The sequence below is a fragment of the Somniosus microcephalus genome, chromosome 15, assembly GCF_052327205.1.
Source record: "Somniosus microcephalus isolate GS21.2 chromosome 15, FLI_Smic_1.0, whole genome shotgun sequence".
NCBI lineage: Eukaryota > Metazoa > Chordata > Chondrichthyes > Squaliformes > Somniosidae > Somniosus > Somniosus microcephalus.
In genome coordinates this window covers 121,046,560-121,064,630 of record NC_141001.1, presented here as the reverse complement: position 1 = coordinate 121,064,630, position 18,071 = coordinate 121,046,560, and the positions used below count along the sequence as shown (strand labels likewise).

Here is an 18,071-nt window from a genome sequence, read left to right as displayed (position 1 = left end):
TAAAACAAATGATCTGGTCATTATCACATTGCTGTTTGTGGGAGCTTGCTGTGCGCAAATTGGCTGCCGCATTTCCTACATTACAACAGTGACTCCACTTCAAAAAGTACTTCATTGGCTGTAAAGCGCTTTGGGACGTCCTGAGGTTACGAAAGGCGCTACAGAAATGCAAGTTCTCTCTTCTCATCATAGTCGAGTGAATTTTAACAATTTCCCAAACAGACGTCAAACTGTGCGCTCCGAAGATTAACTTTGGTCCGTGCCCTCACACTGCACGTGATCCATCCTCTCACAGTGGAAACGTTCAGGAGCAGGGGAGCTTCCAGAGCTTCATTCCTCAACCAGAACATTTTCTGCCCAGCTGCGCACGGAGCTTTCCAACCTCCCCCTTGTGCTGCCCGAGTCTGGAAAATGTGATTCAGGTCACCGTGGTTTCGTTCCAAAAATAAAGCAAAAACCCAGCAGCAGCCAACTGGCGAAAGCACGTCAGTGACCACGGAATTCATCAAACCGCATCTGCATTCTTGGCTTTAGCTCGAGACCCTACGGTGTCGGAGAGTATCCACCCGCATCATAAACCTCAAAGCGTTTTGATTTAGCTTTAAAGACTTGCATTTCTCCAGCGCCTTTCAGCGACTCAGGACGTCCCAAAGCGCTTTACAGCCACTGAGGAACTTTTCGAAGTGTAGTCGCTGTTGTAATGTAGGAAACACGGCAGCCAAATTACACACAGCAAGATCCCACAAAAAGCAAGTTGATAAAAGACCAGATAATCTGTTTTAGTGATGTTGGTTGAGGGATAAATATTGGCCCCAGGACACTGGGAATAACTCCCCTGCTCTTCTTCGAAATAGTGGCCCTGGGATCTTTTACGTCCACTTGAGAGAGCAGACAGGGCCTGGGTTTAACGTCTCATCTGAAAGACGGCACTTCTGACAGTGCAGCGCTCCCTCAGTACTGCCCCTCCGCCAGTGCGGCGCTCCCTCAGTACTGCCCCTCCGCCAGTGCAGCGCTCCCTCAGTACTGCCCCTCCACCAGTGCAGCACTCCCTCAGTAGTGACCCTCCGCCAGTGCAGCACTCCCTCAGTAGTGACCCTCCGACAGTGCAGCACTCCCTCAGTACTGCCCCTCCGACAGTGCAGCACTCCCTCAGTACTGCCTCTCTGACAGTGCAGCACTCCCTCAGTACTGCACTGGGAGTGTCAGCCTAGATTTATGTGCTCAAGTCTCTGGAGTAGGACTATGAACACACGACCTTCTGACTCAGCGTGCTAACAGCTGGAAACACAGTGAATGTAAATAATGGGCTGCGCGCATCAAAAGGCTGCACTGGTGATGACAAGAGGGGAAAAAAGAGAATCTGTTTCCGAGTCATTGAGGATCGTGAAGGGATCCCTCATCTCCCACAGACAGGCCAGCCCAGCCCAGTAAGGTGCAACCTTGGCTAGGCTGTCCAGTTAGTACATGCCGAGAGGACGAAGAGGTAAATGAAATCTATTAGGGCCATCAAGCATCCATCGGCAGGGGAAAGAAAAATATTTTGAACATTTTGCAGTCAGCTGTAGAATTTATCGAAAGCCTCACCAACCACGGGGTCGGTATTAGGACTACTGCTCTGTTTTTATATATATCTAAATGACCTGGACTTGGGTATAATTTACAAGTTTGCAGATGACACGAAACTCAAACGTCGTTAAACAGTGAGGAGGACAGAGGCAGACTGGAGAAATGGGCTGACACATAGCAGATGAAAATTAACAACAACTTGTATTGTTATAGCACCTTTAACATAGTAAAACGTCCCAAGGGGCTTCACAGGAGTGTAGCGTAGTGGTAATGTCACTGGGCTATTAATCCAGAGGCTTGGACTAATGATCCGGAGGCCCAAGTTCAAATCCCACCACGGCAGCTGGGGAATTTAAATTCAGTTAATGAAATAAATCTGGAATAAAAAGCTAGTGTCAGTAATGGTGACCATGAAACTATCGGATTGTTGTAAAAACCCATCTGGTTCACTAATGTCCTTTAGGGAAGGAAATCTGCCGTCCTTACCCGGTCTGGCCTGTATGTGGCTCCAGACCCACAGCAATGTGGTTGACTCGTAACTGCCCTCGGAAATGACCCAGCAAGTCACTCAGTTGTAACAAGCTGCTACAAAACAAAATAATAGGAATAAAACCGGACGGATCACCCGGCATCGACCTCGGCACCGGCTACGGACACGGCAACGGCACACCCAGCCCAGTCAACCCTGCAAAGTTCTCCTCACCAACATCTGGGGACTTGTGCCAAAATTGGGAGAGCTGTCCCACAGACTAGTCAAGCAACAGCCCGACATCGTCATACTCACAGAATCATACCTTTCAGCCAATGTCCCAGACTCCTCCATCACCATCTCTGGGTATGTCCTGTCCCACCGGCAGGACAGACCCACCAGGGGTGGTGGCACAGTGGTATACAGTCGGGAGAGGGAGTCCTCAACATTGACTCCGGACCCCATGAAGTCTCATGGCTTCAGGTCAAGCATGGGCAAGGAAACCTCCTGCTGATTACCACCTACCGCTCTCCCTCAGCTGATGAATCAGTACTCCTCCATGTTGAACACCACTTGGAAGAAGCACTGAGAGTAGCAAGGACACAGAATGTACTCTGGGTGGGGGACTTCAATGTCCATCACCAAGAGTGGCTCGGTAGCACCACTACTGACCGAGCTGGCCGAGTCCTGAAGGACATAACTGCCAGTCTGGGCCTGCGACAGGTGGTGAGAGAACAAACCTACCTGACCTCGTCCTCACCAATCTACCTGTCGTAGATGCATCTGTCCATGACAGCATTGGCAGCAGTGACCACCGCACAGTCATTGTGGAGGCAAAGACCCATCTTCACACTGAGGACACCCTCCATCGTGCTAAATGGGATAGATTCAGAACAGATCTAGCAGTTCAAAACTGAGCATCCATGAGGCGCTGTGGGCCATCAGCAGCAGCATAATTGTATTCCAGCACAATCTGTGACCTCATGGCCTGGCATATCCCTCACTCTACCATTACCATCAAGCCAGGGGACCAACCCTGGTTCAATGAGGAGTGTAGAAGAGCATGTCAGGAGCAGCACCAGGCGTACCTAACAATGAGGTGCCAACCTGGGGAAGCTGCAACACAGGACTACATGCATGCTAAAAAGTGGAAGCAGCATGCTATAGACAGGGCTAAGCGACCCCACAATCAACGGATCAGATCAAAGCTCTGCAGTCCTGCCACATCCAGTCGTGAATGGTGGTGGACCATTAAACAACTAACGGGAAGAGGAGGCTCCATGAATATCCCCATCCTCAATGACGGTGGAGCCCAGCACATGAGTGCAAAAGACAAGGTTTGCAACCATCCTCAGCCAGAAGTGCCGAATGGATGATCCATATCGGCCTACTCCCGAGGTCCCCACCATCACAGAAGCCAGTCTTCAGACAATTCGATTCACTCCACGTGATATCACGAAACGGCTGAGTGCACTAGATACAGCAAAGGCTGTAGACCCTGACAACATCCCGGCTATCGTGCTGAAGACTTGTGCTCCAGAACTAGCCGCGCCTCTAACTAAGCTGTTCCAGTACAGCTACAACACTGGCATCTATCCGACAATGTGGAAAACTGCCCAGGTATGTCCTGTCCACAAAAAGCAGGACAAATCCAATCTGGCCAATTATCGCCCCATCGGTCTACTCTCAATCATCAGCAAAGTGATGGAATGTGTCATCGACAGTGCTATCAAGCGGCACTTACTCACCAATAACCTGCTCACTGATGCCCAGTTTGGGTTCCGCCAAGACCACTCTGCTCCTGACCTCTCCTCCTGGCCTTGGTCCAAACATGGACAAAGGAGCTGAATTCTAGAGGTGGGAATGACTGCCCTTGACATCAAGGCAGCATTTGACCGAGTGTGACATCAAGGAGCCCTAGTAAAACTGAAGTCAATGGGAATCAGGGGGAAAACTCTCCACTGGCTGGAGTCACACCTAGCACAAAGAAAGATGGTTGTGGTGGTTGAAGGTCAATCATCACAGCCCCAGGACATCGCTGCAGGAGTTCCTCAGGGCAGTGTCCTAGGCCCAACCATCTTCAGCTGCTTCATCAATGACCTTCCCTCCAACATAAGGTCAGAAATGGGGATATTCGCTAATGACTGCACAGTGTTCAGCGCCATTCACAACTCCTCAGATAATGAAGCAGTCTATGCCCGCATGCAACAAGACCTGGACGATGTTCAGGCTTGGGCTGATAAGTGGCAGGTAACATTCGTACCACACAAGTGTCAGGCAATGACTATCTCCAACAAGCGAGAGTCTAACCACCTCCCCTTGACATTCAACGGCATTACCATCGCCAAATCCCCCACCATCAACATCCTGGGGGGTCACCATTGACCAGAAACTTAACTGGTCCAGCCACATAAATATTGTGGCAACAAGAGCAGGTCAGAGGCTGGGTATTCTGCGAGTGTCTCACCTCCTGACCTACCAAAGCCTTTCCACCATCTACAAGGCACAAGTAAGGAGTGTGATGGAATACTCTCCACTTGCCTGGATGAGTGCAGCTCCAACAACACTCAAGAAGCTCGACACCATCCAGGACAAAGCAGCCCGCTTAATTGGCACCCCATCCACCACCGGCATACCGTGGCTGCAGTGTGTACCATCTACAAGATGCAATGCAGCAACTCGCCAAGGCTTCTTTGGCAGCACCTCCCAAACCCACGACCTCTTCCACCTAGAAGGACAAGGGCAGCAGGCTCATGGGAACACCACCACCTCCAAGTTTCCCTCCAAGTCACTCACCATCCTGACTTAGAACCATATTGCCGATCCTTCATCGTCGCTGGGTCAAAATCCTGGAACTCCCTCCCTAACAGCACTTTGGGAGCACCTTCACCACATGGACTGCAGCGGTTCAAGAAGGCGGCTCACCACCACCTTCTCGAGGGCAACTAGGGATGGGCAATAAATGCTGGCCTTGCCAGCGACACCCACACCCCGAAAATTAATTTTTTTAAAAATTCACGGGAGTATAAGACGACAAAAATTTGACACCGAGCCACATAAGGAGATATTAGGGCAGGTGACCAAAAGCTTGGTCAAAGAGGTAGGTTTTAAGGAGCGTCTTAAAGGAGGAAAGAGAGGCGGAAAGAGACCTGAAGACACGGCCACCAAAGGTTGAGCGATTATAATCAGGGATGCTCAAGAAGGCAGAATTAGAGGAGCGTAGATATCTCGGGGGGTTGTAGGGCTGGAGGAGATTACAGAGATAGGGAGGGGCGAGGCCACAGAGAGGTTTGAAAACAAGGATGAGAATTTTAAAATCGAGGCATTATTTAACCAGAAGCCAATGTAGGTCAGCGAGCACAGGGGTGATGGGCGAACGGGACTTGGTGCGAGTTAGGACACGGGCAGCCAAGTTTTGGATGACCTCAAGTTTTACGTAGGGTGGAATGTGGGAGGCCGGCCAGGAATGCGTTGGAATAGTCAAGTCTAGAGGTAACAAAGGCATGGATGAGGGTTTCAGCAGCGGATGAGCTGAGGCAGGGGCGGAGACGGGCGATGTTACGGAGGTGGAAGTAGGCGGTCTTTGTTATGCTGCGGATATGTGGTCGGAAGCTCATTTCAGGGTCAAATATGACACCAAGGTTGTGAACAGTGTGGTTCAGCCTCAGACAGATGTTAGGGAGAGGGATGGAGTCAGTGGCTGGGGAACGGAGTTTGTGACGGGGACCGAAAACAATGGCTTCGGTCTTCACAATATTTAATTGGAGAAAATTTCTGCTCATCCAGAACTGGATGTCGGACAAGCAGTCTGACAATTTAGAGACCGTGGAGGGGAAAAATAGCACCGGTGATGGGTAACTTCAGTTTTAGTGCCCCAAGAGGGAGGTGGAGCACTCATTAAAGGGGCAGGCCCAAGCCCACGACTCTGCGGGGCCCTACCTGAACCACCGGGGAGCGGGGAGCCGTGCCAGCAGCCCAGCACGCAAGAGGAGCACCGGGCTGCCAGATTGCCTCTTGGCACTAACGGGGCCCCACGTTCAAAGAGGCAACGGGCCGCAACAATTAAGTCGGACGATTTTTTTTCCCAGGCCCGCCACCTCCCCTTTAGTTAGCGCCCCGCGAGCCTCCTGCCGCTCTGTTCCCACCCCTGAATCGGTCGCTGTCATCGCCCAGCACTGATTCAGGGGGCGTGGGACAATTTCGCAGGCGGGGCGAAAACGGGGTGCTGCGCACGGCATCACCTCCTGCGCAGTGGAGCGGGGCACTACCGGTTACCACCACCGCTGCTAAACTCCCGCCGAATTTAGCAGGAGTCGTTAGCGGCGCCGCACCCGGGCGAAAACCCGTTTGCGCCAACGTTAGTGCCAACGAGAGGCGCAAATGCACCAAATTTCCAGCGCAGAGTACAAAAGCAAGGAAGTTCTGCTAAACCTTTATAAATTACTGGTGAGGCCCCAGCTGGAGTATTGTGTCCAATTCTGGGCACCGCACTTTGGGAAGGATGTCAAGGCCTTGGAGAGGGTGCAGAGGAGATTTATTGGAATGGTACCAGGGAGGAGGGACTTCAGTTATGTGGAGAGACTGGAGAAGCTGGGATTGTTCCCCTTAGAGCAGGTTAAGAAGAAATTTAATAGAGGCGTTCAAAATTTTGAGTGGTATTGATAGAGTAAATAAGGAGAATCTGTTTCCAGTCGCAGGAGGGTCGGTAACCAGAGGACACAGATTGAAGATAGTCGGCAAAAGAACCAGAGGGGAGAGGAGATGAAACGTTTTTACGCAGCGAGTTGTTGTGATCTGGAACACGCTGCCTGAAAGGGCGGTGGAAGCAGATTCAATAGTAACTTTCAAAAGGGAATTGGATAAATACTGGAAGGGGAAAAATTTGCAGGGCTGTGGGGAAAGAGCCGGGGGGAGTGGGACTAATTGGAGAGCTCTTTCAAAGAGCCAGCACAGGCACGATGGGCCGAATGACCTCCTCTTGTGCGGTAAGATTCTGTGCTGATGATGCTGTGCCTCAAATCACCATACCTCGTGCAAAAGGAGATTCTTCTGCGGAAGGGAAATTAGCCCTCAACAAAAAGGGTTTTACTGCCAAATCCAGCAACTTGAAACCAAGACTGTCCCGAGAGCGCTGTCCCTTCAAGTGGGCTGAAATTTGCAGCGGTCAGATTACCTTCTCGATTTCCTGCCCAGGTCGGACGGGGGGGTTTCCTGCCCTGAACTGCGCGTCGGTTGCGTTGCGGTAGTTGTCGGACAGTCTCTCCAGATCGCGCGAAGTCCTCCCTTGCTTCAACGTCATCTGCAGTCACATTTAGAAAACAATCATTTCTTTTGGTCGATCAAAGTTCAAAGGCCACATTAGAGAATGAGGTCGGGTAGCAGACTTGGCTCGTATTCCCTTCAGTTTAGAATGTGGACGGATCTTGTTGCTCCTCCGCTCTGGAGCTCTGTTCCCATGTTGAAAGGCGCTATGTAAATACCAGTTATTTTCAACAATTTGCATTTATATAGCGCCTTTAATGTCGTAAAACATCACAAGGTGCTTCACAGGGAGCGATTATCAAACAAAATTTGACACCGAGCCACACAGAGCGCTATTAGGACAGGGGGAAAAAGGCTTTTAAGGAGCGTCTTAAAGGAGGAGAGGCGGAGGGGTTTAGGGAGGGAATTCCAGAGCTCAGGGCCCAGGCAGCTGAAGGCACAGCCACCAATGGTGGAGCGATTAAAATCAGGGATACTCAAGAGGCCGGAATTAGAGGAGCATGGAGATCTTGGAGGGTTTTGGGCATAACCTGTATGAGAGTCGAAAGAGAAAATCCTCAAGAACGCCCATGCCAAATTAAAAAACAGCTCAGTTACATCTTGTACTCCCTCGAGTTTAGAAGATTGAGGGTGATCGGATCATGGTTTTAAAAATGATAAAGGGATTCGATCGGGTAGAGAGAGAAACTCTTTCCTCTGGTGGGGGGGGGAGTCCAGAACAAGGGGGGCATGACCTTAAAATTAGAGCCAGGCCGTTCAGGGGTGATGTCAGGAAGCACTTCTTCACACAAAGGGTGGTGGAAATCTGGAACTCTTCCCCCCCCCCCCCCCCACCAAAAAGCTGTTGAGGCTGGGGGGTCAATTGGAAATGTCAAGACCGAGATCGATAAGAGTTTTGTTGGGTCAGGGTATCGAGGATACGGAGCAAAGGCGGGTCGATGGAGTCGAGGTACAGATCAGCCACAATCTAATGGAATGGCGGTGCAGGCTCGAGGGGCTGAATGGCCTCCTCCTGGTCCTATGAATGGCTGGTTTTCAGTAAATCAGTGAGCAACAGTTGCACCACAAGCAGCTGTGCAGTTAACTAATATTAATGTGTGCAAAAGTCTCCCAGAGTCATAAGTCTGAAGAGCACGGATTCTTTAACTGTGGGTACTCACGGTGACCACCCACTGTATCAACTCCACCGAGTTTCCAGTCGCACAAATAAACTTATTCAAAGCAGCAACCTCGATATAGCCAAAGGGGGAAAAAAAAGGTTTTGATTTTTAAACCTAAAATTGATGAGTGGATCTCTTGCAATGCTGCTCGTGAGTAGTCTAGGATCTGGAGTACGGTCGTGGCGTTCAGCTACTAACCTGCCTCTCCCTTTCAAGGCTGTAATTCAAGCGGATTACAACAACATCCTGCCTTTCTATTGCTCTTGTGTGCAGAGTCTCCGAATGCAGCGGACAAAAGCAGTCACTGAGCAGTTGGGGGGGGGGGGGGGGGGGGGGGGGAAGGGAAAATAGGAGACGGGGACAAAGAGAAGGGCGGGCAGTGAGTGAGGGGTCATCAGTCATCCCATCATTCCCAATCCCCAAGAACCTTTCCATCTATGCTCTCACAAATCCCCAAAAGCGATCCCATGGCACTATTTCGAAGACGAGCAGGGGAGTTATCCTCGGTGTCCTGGGGCCAACATTTACCCCTCAACCAACGTCACTAGAACGGATTATCTGCTCATTATCACATTGCTGTTTGTGGGAGCTTGCTGTGCGCAAATTGGCTGCCACATTTCAACAGTGACTACACTTCAAAAGTACTTCAGTGGCTGTGAAGCGCTTTGTGGATGTCCCGAGATGGTGAAAGGCGATTGCAGAAATGCAAGTTCTTTGTTTCTTTCATTACGTGCGTCATCCGTACGTGGAATGGCTTGACTAACTGTGCATGGTGAATCGAGTTTACGCTTCACTCCGGTCCCCTGTGGTGTGAAATTTCTTCCAGGATATTTTGGCTTGCTGCCTGGAGTTTCAGGAAGTGCTCTGTTGAAAAGATGTCTCTTTGTACACATTAGCATTCCTGACTGACGTGAACTGCATTAACCTTTTTTCCACCTCCAGTTTGATTATACATTTTGCAGATTACATTTGATAAGAGTCCGCCCAGTTTTAAAACCGATGCTTGAAAATGACTATTTGTTACATAGAATGTACAGCACAGAAACAGGCCATTCGGCCCCACTGGTCCGTGCCGGTGTTTCTGCTCCACACGAGCCTCCTCTCACCCCTCTTCATCTCACCCTATCAACATATCCTTCTATTCCTTTCTCCCTCATGTGTTTATCCACTTCCCCTTAAATGCATCTATGCTAATCGCCTCAACCACTCCCTGTGGGAGCGAGTTCCACATTCTCGCCACTCTCTGGGTGAAGAAGTTTCTCCTGAATTCCCTATTGGATTTATCAGTGACGATCTTATATTGATGGCCTCTAGTTCTGGTCTCCCCCACAAGTGGAAACCTCTTCTCTACCTCTACCCTATCAAACACTTTCATAATCTTTATGACCTCTATCAGGTCACCTTTCAGTCTTCTCTTTTGTAGAGAAAAGAGCCCCAGCCTGTTCAGTCTTTCCTGATATTTATAACCTCTCAGTTCTGGTATCACAGAATCACAGAAACCCCACAGTGCAGATAGAGGCCATTTCGGCCCATCGAGCCTGCACCGACACATATTCCACCCGATCCCCGTAACCCCACGTATTTAATCCCCCTAACACTAAGGGTCAATTTATCATAGCCAATCAACCTAACCCGCACATCTTTGGACTGTGGGAGGAAACCGGAGCACCCGGAGAAAACCCACGCAAACACGGGGAGAATGTGCAAACTCCACACAGACAGTCGCCCGAGGCCGGATTCGAACCCGGGTCCCTGGCGCTGTGAGGCAACAGTGCTAACCACTATGCCACCGTGCTGCCCTTATCATTCTTGTAAATCTTTTTTGCACCTTCTCCAGTGCCTCGATATCCTTTTTATAATATGGAGACCAGAACTGTGCCCAGTGCTCCAAGTGTGGTCTAACCAAGGTTCGATACAAGTTTATCATTTCTCTGTTTTTCAATTCTATCCCTCTAGAAATGAACCCAGTGCTTTGTTTGCTTTTTTATGGCCTTATTAACCAGTGTCGATACTTTTAGTGATCTGTGTATCTGTACCCCCAGATCCCTCTGCTCCTCGACCCCATTTAGACACTTATTTCCCAAGGAGTTCATGACCTCCTTATTCTTCCCACCAAACTGCACCACCTCACACTTAATCCATATTGAAATTAATTTGCATTATAGAAAGGATCAGCCCTGTGATACGGTGAAATGAATCACCTCTGCAGGAGTCACGATAGAAACCAACCCTGATTCAAGCCTCTGTTAAAATGCTGGTCAGGACTGACAGCTAATGCTCACTGCAGACAGGGTCCAATGAAGATTGCACCATTAGTTATAATGACAACCTTCGTACCTGCCCTTTGTAAACACAGCAACTAATCCAACTTCAAATGCAGCCAGAATGTTATCACTGGATTCAGCGCCAAGTAATCACAAGCTGCATCAAAACAGAAGTGTTTAAATAAAACATTCATGCATCGTTTGATTAACTTGAATCATCTCTGCTCAATGCGAAGCCCATAAATTCAATCTAGAATTCTAGTCTTGCCTTCTGTAAATAAATGCAATTCTCAACTGAGACACTGGATATAGGAGGACTGGTACTATACACGTGAAGCTTCCTTTATTGGCCATTTCTAATGCCCAATTCATCAATATCTATAATTACTTGAGATTATGATTACCGAGATTCTCATCTTTGTACAGGAAACTTTCGATTTACCGGCACCTAAATAACCGGAAATCTCTGTTAACCGGCAAAATTCAGGAGTAAGTTCAGGTAAGTTTTACTTCATATTCTACTTGCCTTCCTATCTGTTGCTGTGCAAGGGTGTGGCTGCAGCTGTTGCTAAACTACAGAGACGCTTGGAACTTGTGGCCATTGTTCTGAACCTGTTGCTAAGCAACAGGGTTTGTTGCTTTATACGGAGCTCTCAGCTCTCCGTATCTTTTACTGTAGCTTTCGGTTATCCGAAATTTTTGATGAAGCGGCACCACGTCGGTCCCGGATAAAAAAAAGTTTCCTGTAACCTTCCTCCAGCCCCACAACCGCCCACCCAGAGATCTCTACGCTCCTCCAATTCTGGCCTCTTGAGCATCCCTGATTATAATCGCTCCACCATTGGTGGCCGTGCCTTCAGCTGCCTGGGCCCTAAGCTCTGGAATTCCCTCCCTAAACCTCTCCGCCTCTCTACCTCTCTCTCCTCCTTTAAGACGCTCCTTAAAACCTACTTCTTTGACCAAGCCTGCCCTAATATCTCCTTCAGAGGCTCAATGTCAATTCTTGTTTGATAATCACTTCTGTGAAGCGCCTGGGGATGTGAAAGGCCCTATATAAATGCAAGTTGTTGTTATCTAGTTCAGTCCTGCCCTCTTTATCTCAAACCCGTTCATGTCAGAACCCTGCTTATTTTGACAAAAGCTAGCGTAGTCCCTTCTTTGCACATTAATGATGTTTGTCAATGGCTTGCTTAATTCGACCTATCTTTTAAGTCCCTCACCAGATTAAAGTCCTTCTTTCGACAGGCCCTCATCTTAAAAGGAGGCGGAGAGGTAGAGAGAGGCGGAGAGGTTTAGGGAGGGAATTCCAGAGTTTAGGGCCCAGGCAGCTGAAGGCACGGCCGCCAATGGTGGAGCGATGGAAATCGGGGGATGCTCAAGAGGCCAGAATTGGAAGCATGCAGACATCTCGGAGGGTGGTAGGGCTGGAGGAGGTCACAGAGATAGGGAGGGGCGAGGCCATGGAGGGATTTGAACAGGAGGATGAGAAATTTAAATCCGAGGACCAGGAGCATTGAAGGGTTGGTCATCAATCGTAACAAAAGAAAACAGGCTTTTGTCCATTTTTTGACGGACAGCTGGCTGCCGCTCAAGGTAGGTTTAAAAAAAACAAATGACTGTGGCTCATCTGATCTCATCCATCCAGAATCCCAACCCTACAACTCCTTTCAGTACACCATCTACTGGTTTCTTAAGCCAGTCTATTGGACCCCATCAATAATCATGCTTGTCTAAAAGAAAAAAAACTTGGGAGGATTTAAGATAACAAAAAATACCAAAATCAGCAACACCAAAAAGACTCACTATCTAGAGTTAAGCCAGCTGGCTAAAACCTTGCACCAACTCCCCTACAATCCATACGCACAATAAGTAGACTTGTTTAGGAGAAAGGCAAAATATCAAATGCTATTGAGCAGAAAGCACACAGCAAGCACTAACATTGATTTCAACTCCTTTCTTGCAGTGTATGTTTTAACTGATCCTGTCAGTCCTGCATCAACGATTCCTAACTGCCAGAGGAATGAATTTAACAATTAAAACTTGGGGCACAACTACAGATTTATTAAATAGAGAAGATTGCATTTTTTGGGGTTCTTTATATAAAATGCACCTGCAGATTGCACGTTGCAATTTAATTCAGTTGCAATATGCATCTCAGTACTCGCAGGGCTAGTTTATTCATGTGACGGGTTGTAACGCACTGCAATTCAGAAATTGCAAAAATGGATACATAAATTCTGCAGCAACAACAACAAAAAAGTAACAATTTCATTGGTAAACGGTGCATTTCGTGCAGTTGCATCTACACGAGCCGACAGCCGCCTGAATTAAAGGAGCAAAAGGAGGTTACCTCTCGAGCAGCCCCTTGCAGCTTCTGCTGCGTGTCCTCCATCAGCTCCTCCACCTCCTGGAACATCTCCCTGAGACTCGCTTTGCCCAAGTTTGCAGCCACATCATCATCAGCATCTCTCCGGGGTCGGTCCCTGTTGAAAGCCGGGGTGCAGCGGGCAGAGCCTGCAAGGAGGAGGAGGATAATGATGCAGCTTTGCATCCATGAGCTGAGCATTGTGCCTGTCCCCTCCCCGGTGAGCTAGGCTGGGATGTGGTGCAGGGACGCGATGCGATGCTCCGACCCTCCTCCGGCTGCAGCCTCTGCACCGCCCGGGCGGCTCCAGCCCGGATCCCCGGGACTGCCGCTGCTTCCGGGTTCGGCCCCGCCCCCCCACACCCGGCTCCGCCAATCAGCGGCTACGCGCCGCGTGCCTCGCCGGCCCAGGAGGTGCGAGGAGGTAAAATGTCGCCGAAAGCAGAAATTTGCAGCCAAATTGCTGGCGGATTGCAGCAAAAGTGCAGGAAGAAACCTGCAAAAAGTCTGCTGGAAAAATGCAAATAATTCGCCAAAAAAAAAACGTGGAGAGAGTTTGTAGAAACTTGGAGGGAACATAAGGACATAAGCAATAGGAGCAGGAGTCAGCCATTCGGCCCTTCGAGCCTGCGCCTCCATTCCATGAGATTGTGGCTGATCTTCTGCCTCATCTCCATTCACCGGCCCTATCGCCATATCCTTTGATGCCCTTACTAGTCAGAAATCTATCGACTTCTATCTTGAATATACCCAATGACTGAGACTCCACAGCCCTCTGGGGTAGAGAATTTCAAAGATTCACCAGCCTCTGTGTAAAGAAATTTCTTCTCATCTCCAGTCCTGAATGGCCGACACTTTATCCTGAGGCTGTGGCCCCTGGTTCTAGACTCCCCAGCCAAGGGAAACAGTCACCCAGCATCCACCCTATCAAGCCCTGTAAGAATTTTGTATGCTTCAATGGGAGTTTGTAGAAACGGGGAGAGAGTTTGTAGAAACATTCAGCCGGTGCATTATATATCGCCAGTGTTCAAAATTCTCCTCAAATCCCTCATCTTTGAAAATTGCCTTTGGTTCCCCATCCAACATTATGAATTGGGGTCTACCACAGAAACCTTTGGGAGTTGAGTGACACCAGTTGCTCCTGTAAGTGATCTGAGCATCTTAACATTGATGGGAGTTGATCCACACTGCCCTTGTTTGACAACATAGCTCAGGGAAATAATAAAAACATCCCCTTTTTATCTGAATCGGATATCCATGTCATTCGCACCTGAGTTTCCTCAACCTCTCCAGAGTCAGACCGAGGGAACACTGGACCAGGCGAAGTTTGGTTCGAAGTGTTAGCTGCTTTATTCCACAGTACGGTGAAACGTCCGGATCAATAAGTACGAACAGGCTCCCTGAGTTCAAACACTTAATTTGACCACGCAATGCAACAAGAATGCAGAGCAAACACTGCTACCCCTACTTCAATGGATCTACTCTCCACCCGGTCCAACAGTCAACAACAACAACCTGCACTTATATAGCGCCTCATTCAAAACGTCACAAGGCGTTTCACAGGAGCAATTATGAAACAAAATTTGACAGCGAGCCACATGAGGAGATACTAGGTGACAGGTGACCAAAAGCTTGGTCGAAGAGGTCGGTTTTAAGGAGCGCCTTAGAAACAAAAGAACATAGAAGATAGGAGCAGGAGTAGGCCATTCGGCCCCTCGAGCCTGCTCCGCCATTCAATGAGATCATGGCTGATCATCCAAATTCAGGTGGTAGAGAGAAAATGGGGAATTATAGACCGGTAAGCCTGATATCAGTAGTGGGGAAAATGCTAGAGCCCATTATAAAAGATGTAATAGCTGAGCACTTGGAAAACAGTGACAGGATCGGACAAAGTCAACATGGATTTACAAAAGGTAAATCGTGCTTGACTAATCTACTGGAACTTTTTTGAGGACGTAACTGGTAAAATAGATAAGGGAGAACCAGTGGATGTGGTGTATTTGGACTTTCAGAAGGCTTTCAATAAGGTCCCACATAAGAGATTAGCGTGTAAAGTTAAGGCACATGGGATTGGGGGCAAGGTACTTGATGCGCTATCAATTCTAATAAAAGGCTGAGCAGAGTTCAGAACGACAGGCTTTTATTAACTACTGAATTGCACTTCAAACAGATCAGGACTATGCCTCTAGTGGACGACCGAATGCCAGAGAGCTGCCATGCGGCCGTCCTTATACCAGGTAGCCAAGGGCGGAGTCAGCTGAGGCATAGTCAGGCATAACAGTGAAACAAGAGTGAACGACAACAACAACAACAACAACAATAGTGAACACAGTGAACGACAGTGGTTTACCACAGTACTGACTTGGATAGAGAACTGGTTGGCAGATAGAAAGCAAAGAGTTGGAATAAACGGGTCTTTTTCCGAGTGGCAGGCAGTGACTAGTGGGGGTACCGCAGGGATCGGTCCTTGGACCCCAGTTATTCACAATATATATTAATGATCTAGACAAGGGAACTAGTGTAAGAAATAGCTGTTCGATTCAAAGATGGGTTTTAATCCTTAGAACAGAGACTGACAGCATGCAGCCGGGAACAGAGAGCAGAAATGCCAGCAAGGTCGAATATCAAGCATCAAAAGACAAATAGAAGTGATAAGGGAATCGTAAAATGCAAGGAAACAGGGAGGATAGCACCTGCTAGATAACAAGGAGCCACAAAGCCATAAAATGCCCTTGAAGAAACTTGACAAAACATTCCTCGGAAAGATAAGAGGGAGGCCTGGTCAGTCATGCAGAAAGGGACGGCGAGGGTTGCCTTCCCGCTTCACAATTGGACAATAGGATGGGGATCAAATGATTGACACCGGGTGATTACCAGCCCACCGAAATAACTATAAATATAGACGACCGAGAGAGGGAATCAGGCAGTCAGGGGCGAAGGCTTCCCCGAGGTGGCTACGGCCTAACACCTTGGTCAAGTTTAGCTTCTGAGGTGGCTGATGGCCAAACACCACCAGCAGCTTGAGAGATGACCCAACGGAAGTGACCACTGCAGCAGACTGCAGGAATCCACCCAATCCGAGACCACCCTACTGCCTCCCCGTCCGTCCGGTCGTGTCATTCCGCTTCGGGGAGTCGTAGATCGCTTTCTACTGTCACGAGTTGTATGTCTATTATACTCAGCTTAAACCATATGTAATGTCTGATTGTGCTTTAAAACTGTAGCTCTTTAATAAAAGCCTTGCAACTTCTAAAACCCTGTTGGGTAATCTGTGTGAGCCTGTAATCCTAATCTTACACTAGATGTAATATCTCCAAATTTGCAGACGACACAAAGTTGGGTGGGCATGTGTGCTGTGAGGAGGATGCCGAAAAACTACAGGATGATTTGGACAGGTTGGGTTATTGGGCAGAAGCATGGCAGATGCAATATAACGTGGGTAAATGTGAGGTTATCCACTTTGGTGTCAAAAACAGGAAGGCAGATTATTATCTGAATGGCAATAGATTGGGAGAAGGGGAAGTGCAACGAGACCTGGGTGTCCTTGTGCACCAGGTGCTGAAGGTAAGCATGCAGGTGCAGCAGGCGGTTAAGAAGGCAAATGGTATGTTGGCCTTCATAGCGAGAGGGTTTGAGTACAGGAACAAGGATGTCTTGCTGCAGTTGTACAGGGCCTTGGTGAGACCACATCTTGAGTATTGTGTGCAGTTTTGGTTGCCTTATCTGAGGAAGGATATTCTTGCCATGGAAGGAGTTCAGCGAAGATTCACCAGGCTGATACCTGGGATGGCAGGAATGACGTATGAGGAGAGATTGGGTCGATTGGGCTTGTACTCACTGGAGTTTAGATGAATGAGAGGGGATCACATTGAAACTTATAAAATTCTAACAGGACTGGACAGACTAGATGCAGGGAGGATGTTCCCGATGGTCAGGGAATCCAGAACCAGGGGTCACAGTCTAAGGATAAGGGATAGGCATTTTAGGACAGAAATGAGGAGGAATTTCTTCACCCAGAGAGTGGTGAACCTGTGGAATTCTTTACCACAGAAGGCAGTAGAGACCAATTCATTAAATATATTCAAGAAGCAGTTGGATATATTTCTTAAGGCTAAAGGGATCAAGGGGTATGGGGAGCAAGCAGGGACCGGGTACTGAACTTGGATGATCAGCCATGATCGCATTGAATGGCGGAGCAGGCTCGAGGGGCCGAATGGCCTACTCCTGCTCCAATCTTCTATGTTTCTATGTAACATTGTTGGGTTATTCCTTTCCTTTAGGGAGAGATAGCCTGGACCTTTAGACCCAGTTAAGCATCTTTAGGATTCAGCTACCTCAAACTTTAGTTGAAAGTGAACATCTGAGAAATACGCCTGATCCGGGATAGGACTAGTAAATATCCTTTCATCCCCTCTCAACTTATTGTATTTGGAACAGCACCTCATCTTTCGATTAGGCACTTTACAGCCTTCTGGACTCAATATCGAGTTCAACAATTTCAGATCATAACCTGGCCCCTATCATTTATATATTTTTTATCCACACTTATTGTTTGTGCCTTCTGCCCTTCTCTCTCACATGGCAGCTGTCTTTCATTCTACCAGCGCAATTTACACTTCACCTAGAGCCATCCTTTGTTTCTTAACCTGTCCCATCACCATCTCCTCTCGCCTTGAATATCTCTCAAAGTCTCTTAACCTCTGACGTAGGAAAACTCACTAAGCACTTGGTTGAGTATAAAACAAGGCTTCAATCAACTGTTTCACAACCATGAGATTCTAGTTACATCACTAGTTCCTGGTTACAGAAACATCCTGAGCAAGCTGGGCCCACGCCCGAGTATTTATACTCCTTGGACGGCGCCACCAGCTGGCCGCCCAGTGTTATTTCATGAGTCATTTCTTCATGAATGATAAGATTCACGACAACCTCTCCTGCCTTCTATCCTATCACAGACCTTCCCTTTTGTTCTTTCATCCCCTCCC

At 48.4% G+C, this 18,071-nt stretch overlaps 1 protein-coding gene across 2 annotated transcripts in view; it reads right to left on the bottom strand.

Annotated features, from left to right (window-relative positions):
- The window catches only part of LOC147107191 (dickkopf-related protein 3-like), a 31,128-nt gene extending 17,689 nt beyond the window's left edge, over positions 1-13,439 (bottom strand). The window contains exons 1-2 of one of the 2 annotated variants that reach the window (XM_086008368.1): positions 13,072-13,436; positions 7,209-7,334 (exon numbers count right to left, since the gene is read on the bottom strand). In XM_086008368.1, coding sequence (XP_085864494.1) covers positions 7,209-7,334; positions 13,072-13,287 — 342 coding nt within the window. In that variant the 5' untranslated portion in view covers positions 13,288-13,436. Of the gene's footprint in view, positions 1-7,208; positions 7,335-13,071 lie in introns of both variants that reach the window. The other variant, XM_086008369.1, reaches the window with a different exon arrangement.
- Positions 13,440-18,071: the final 4,632 nt, after the last annotated feature.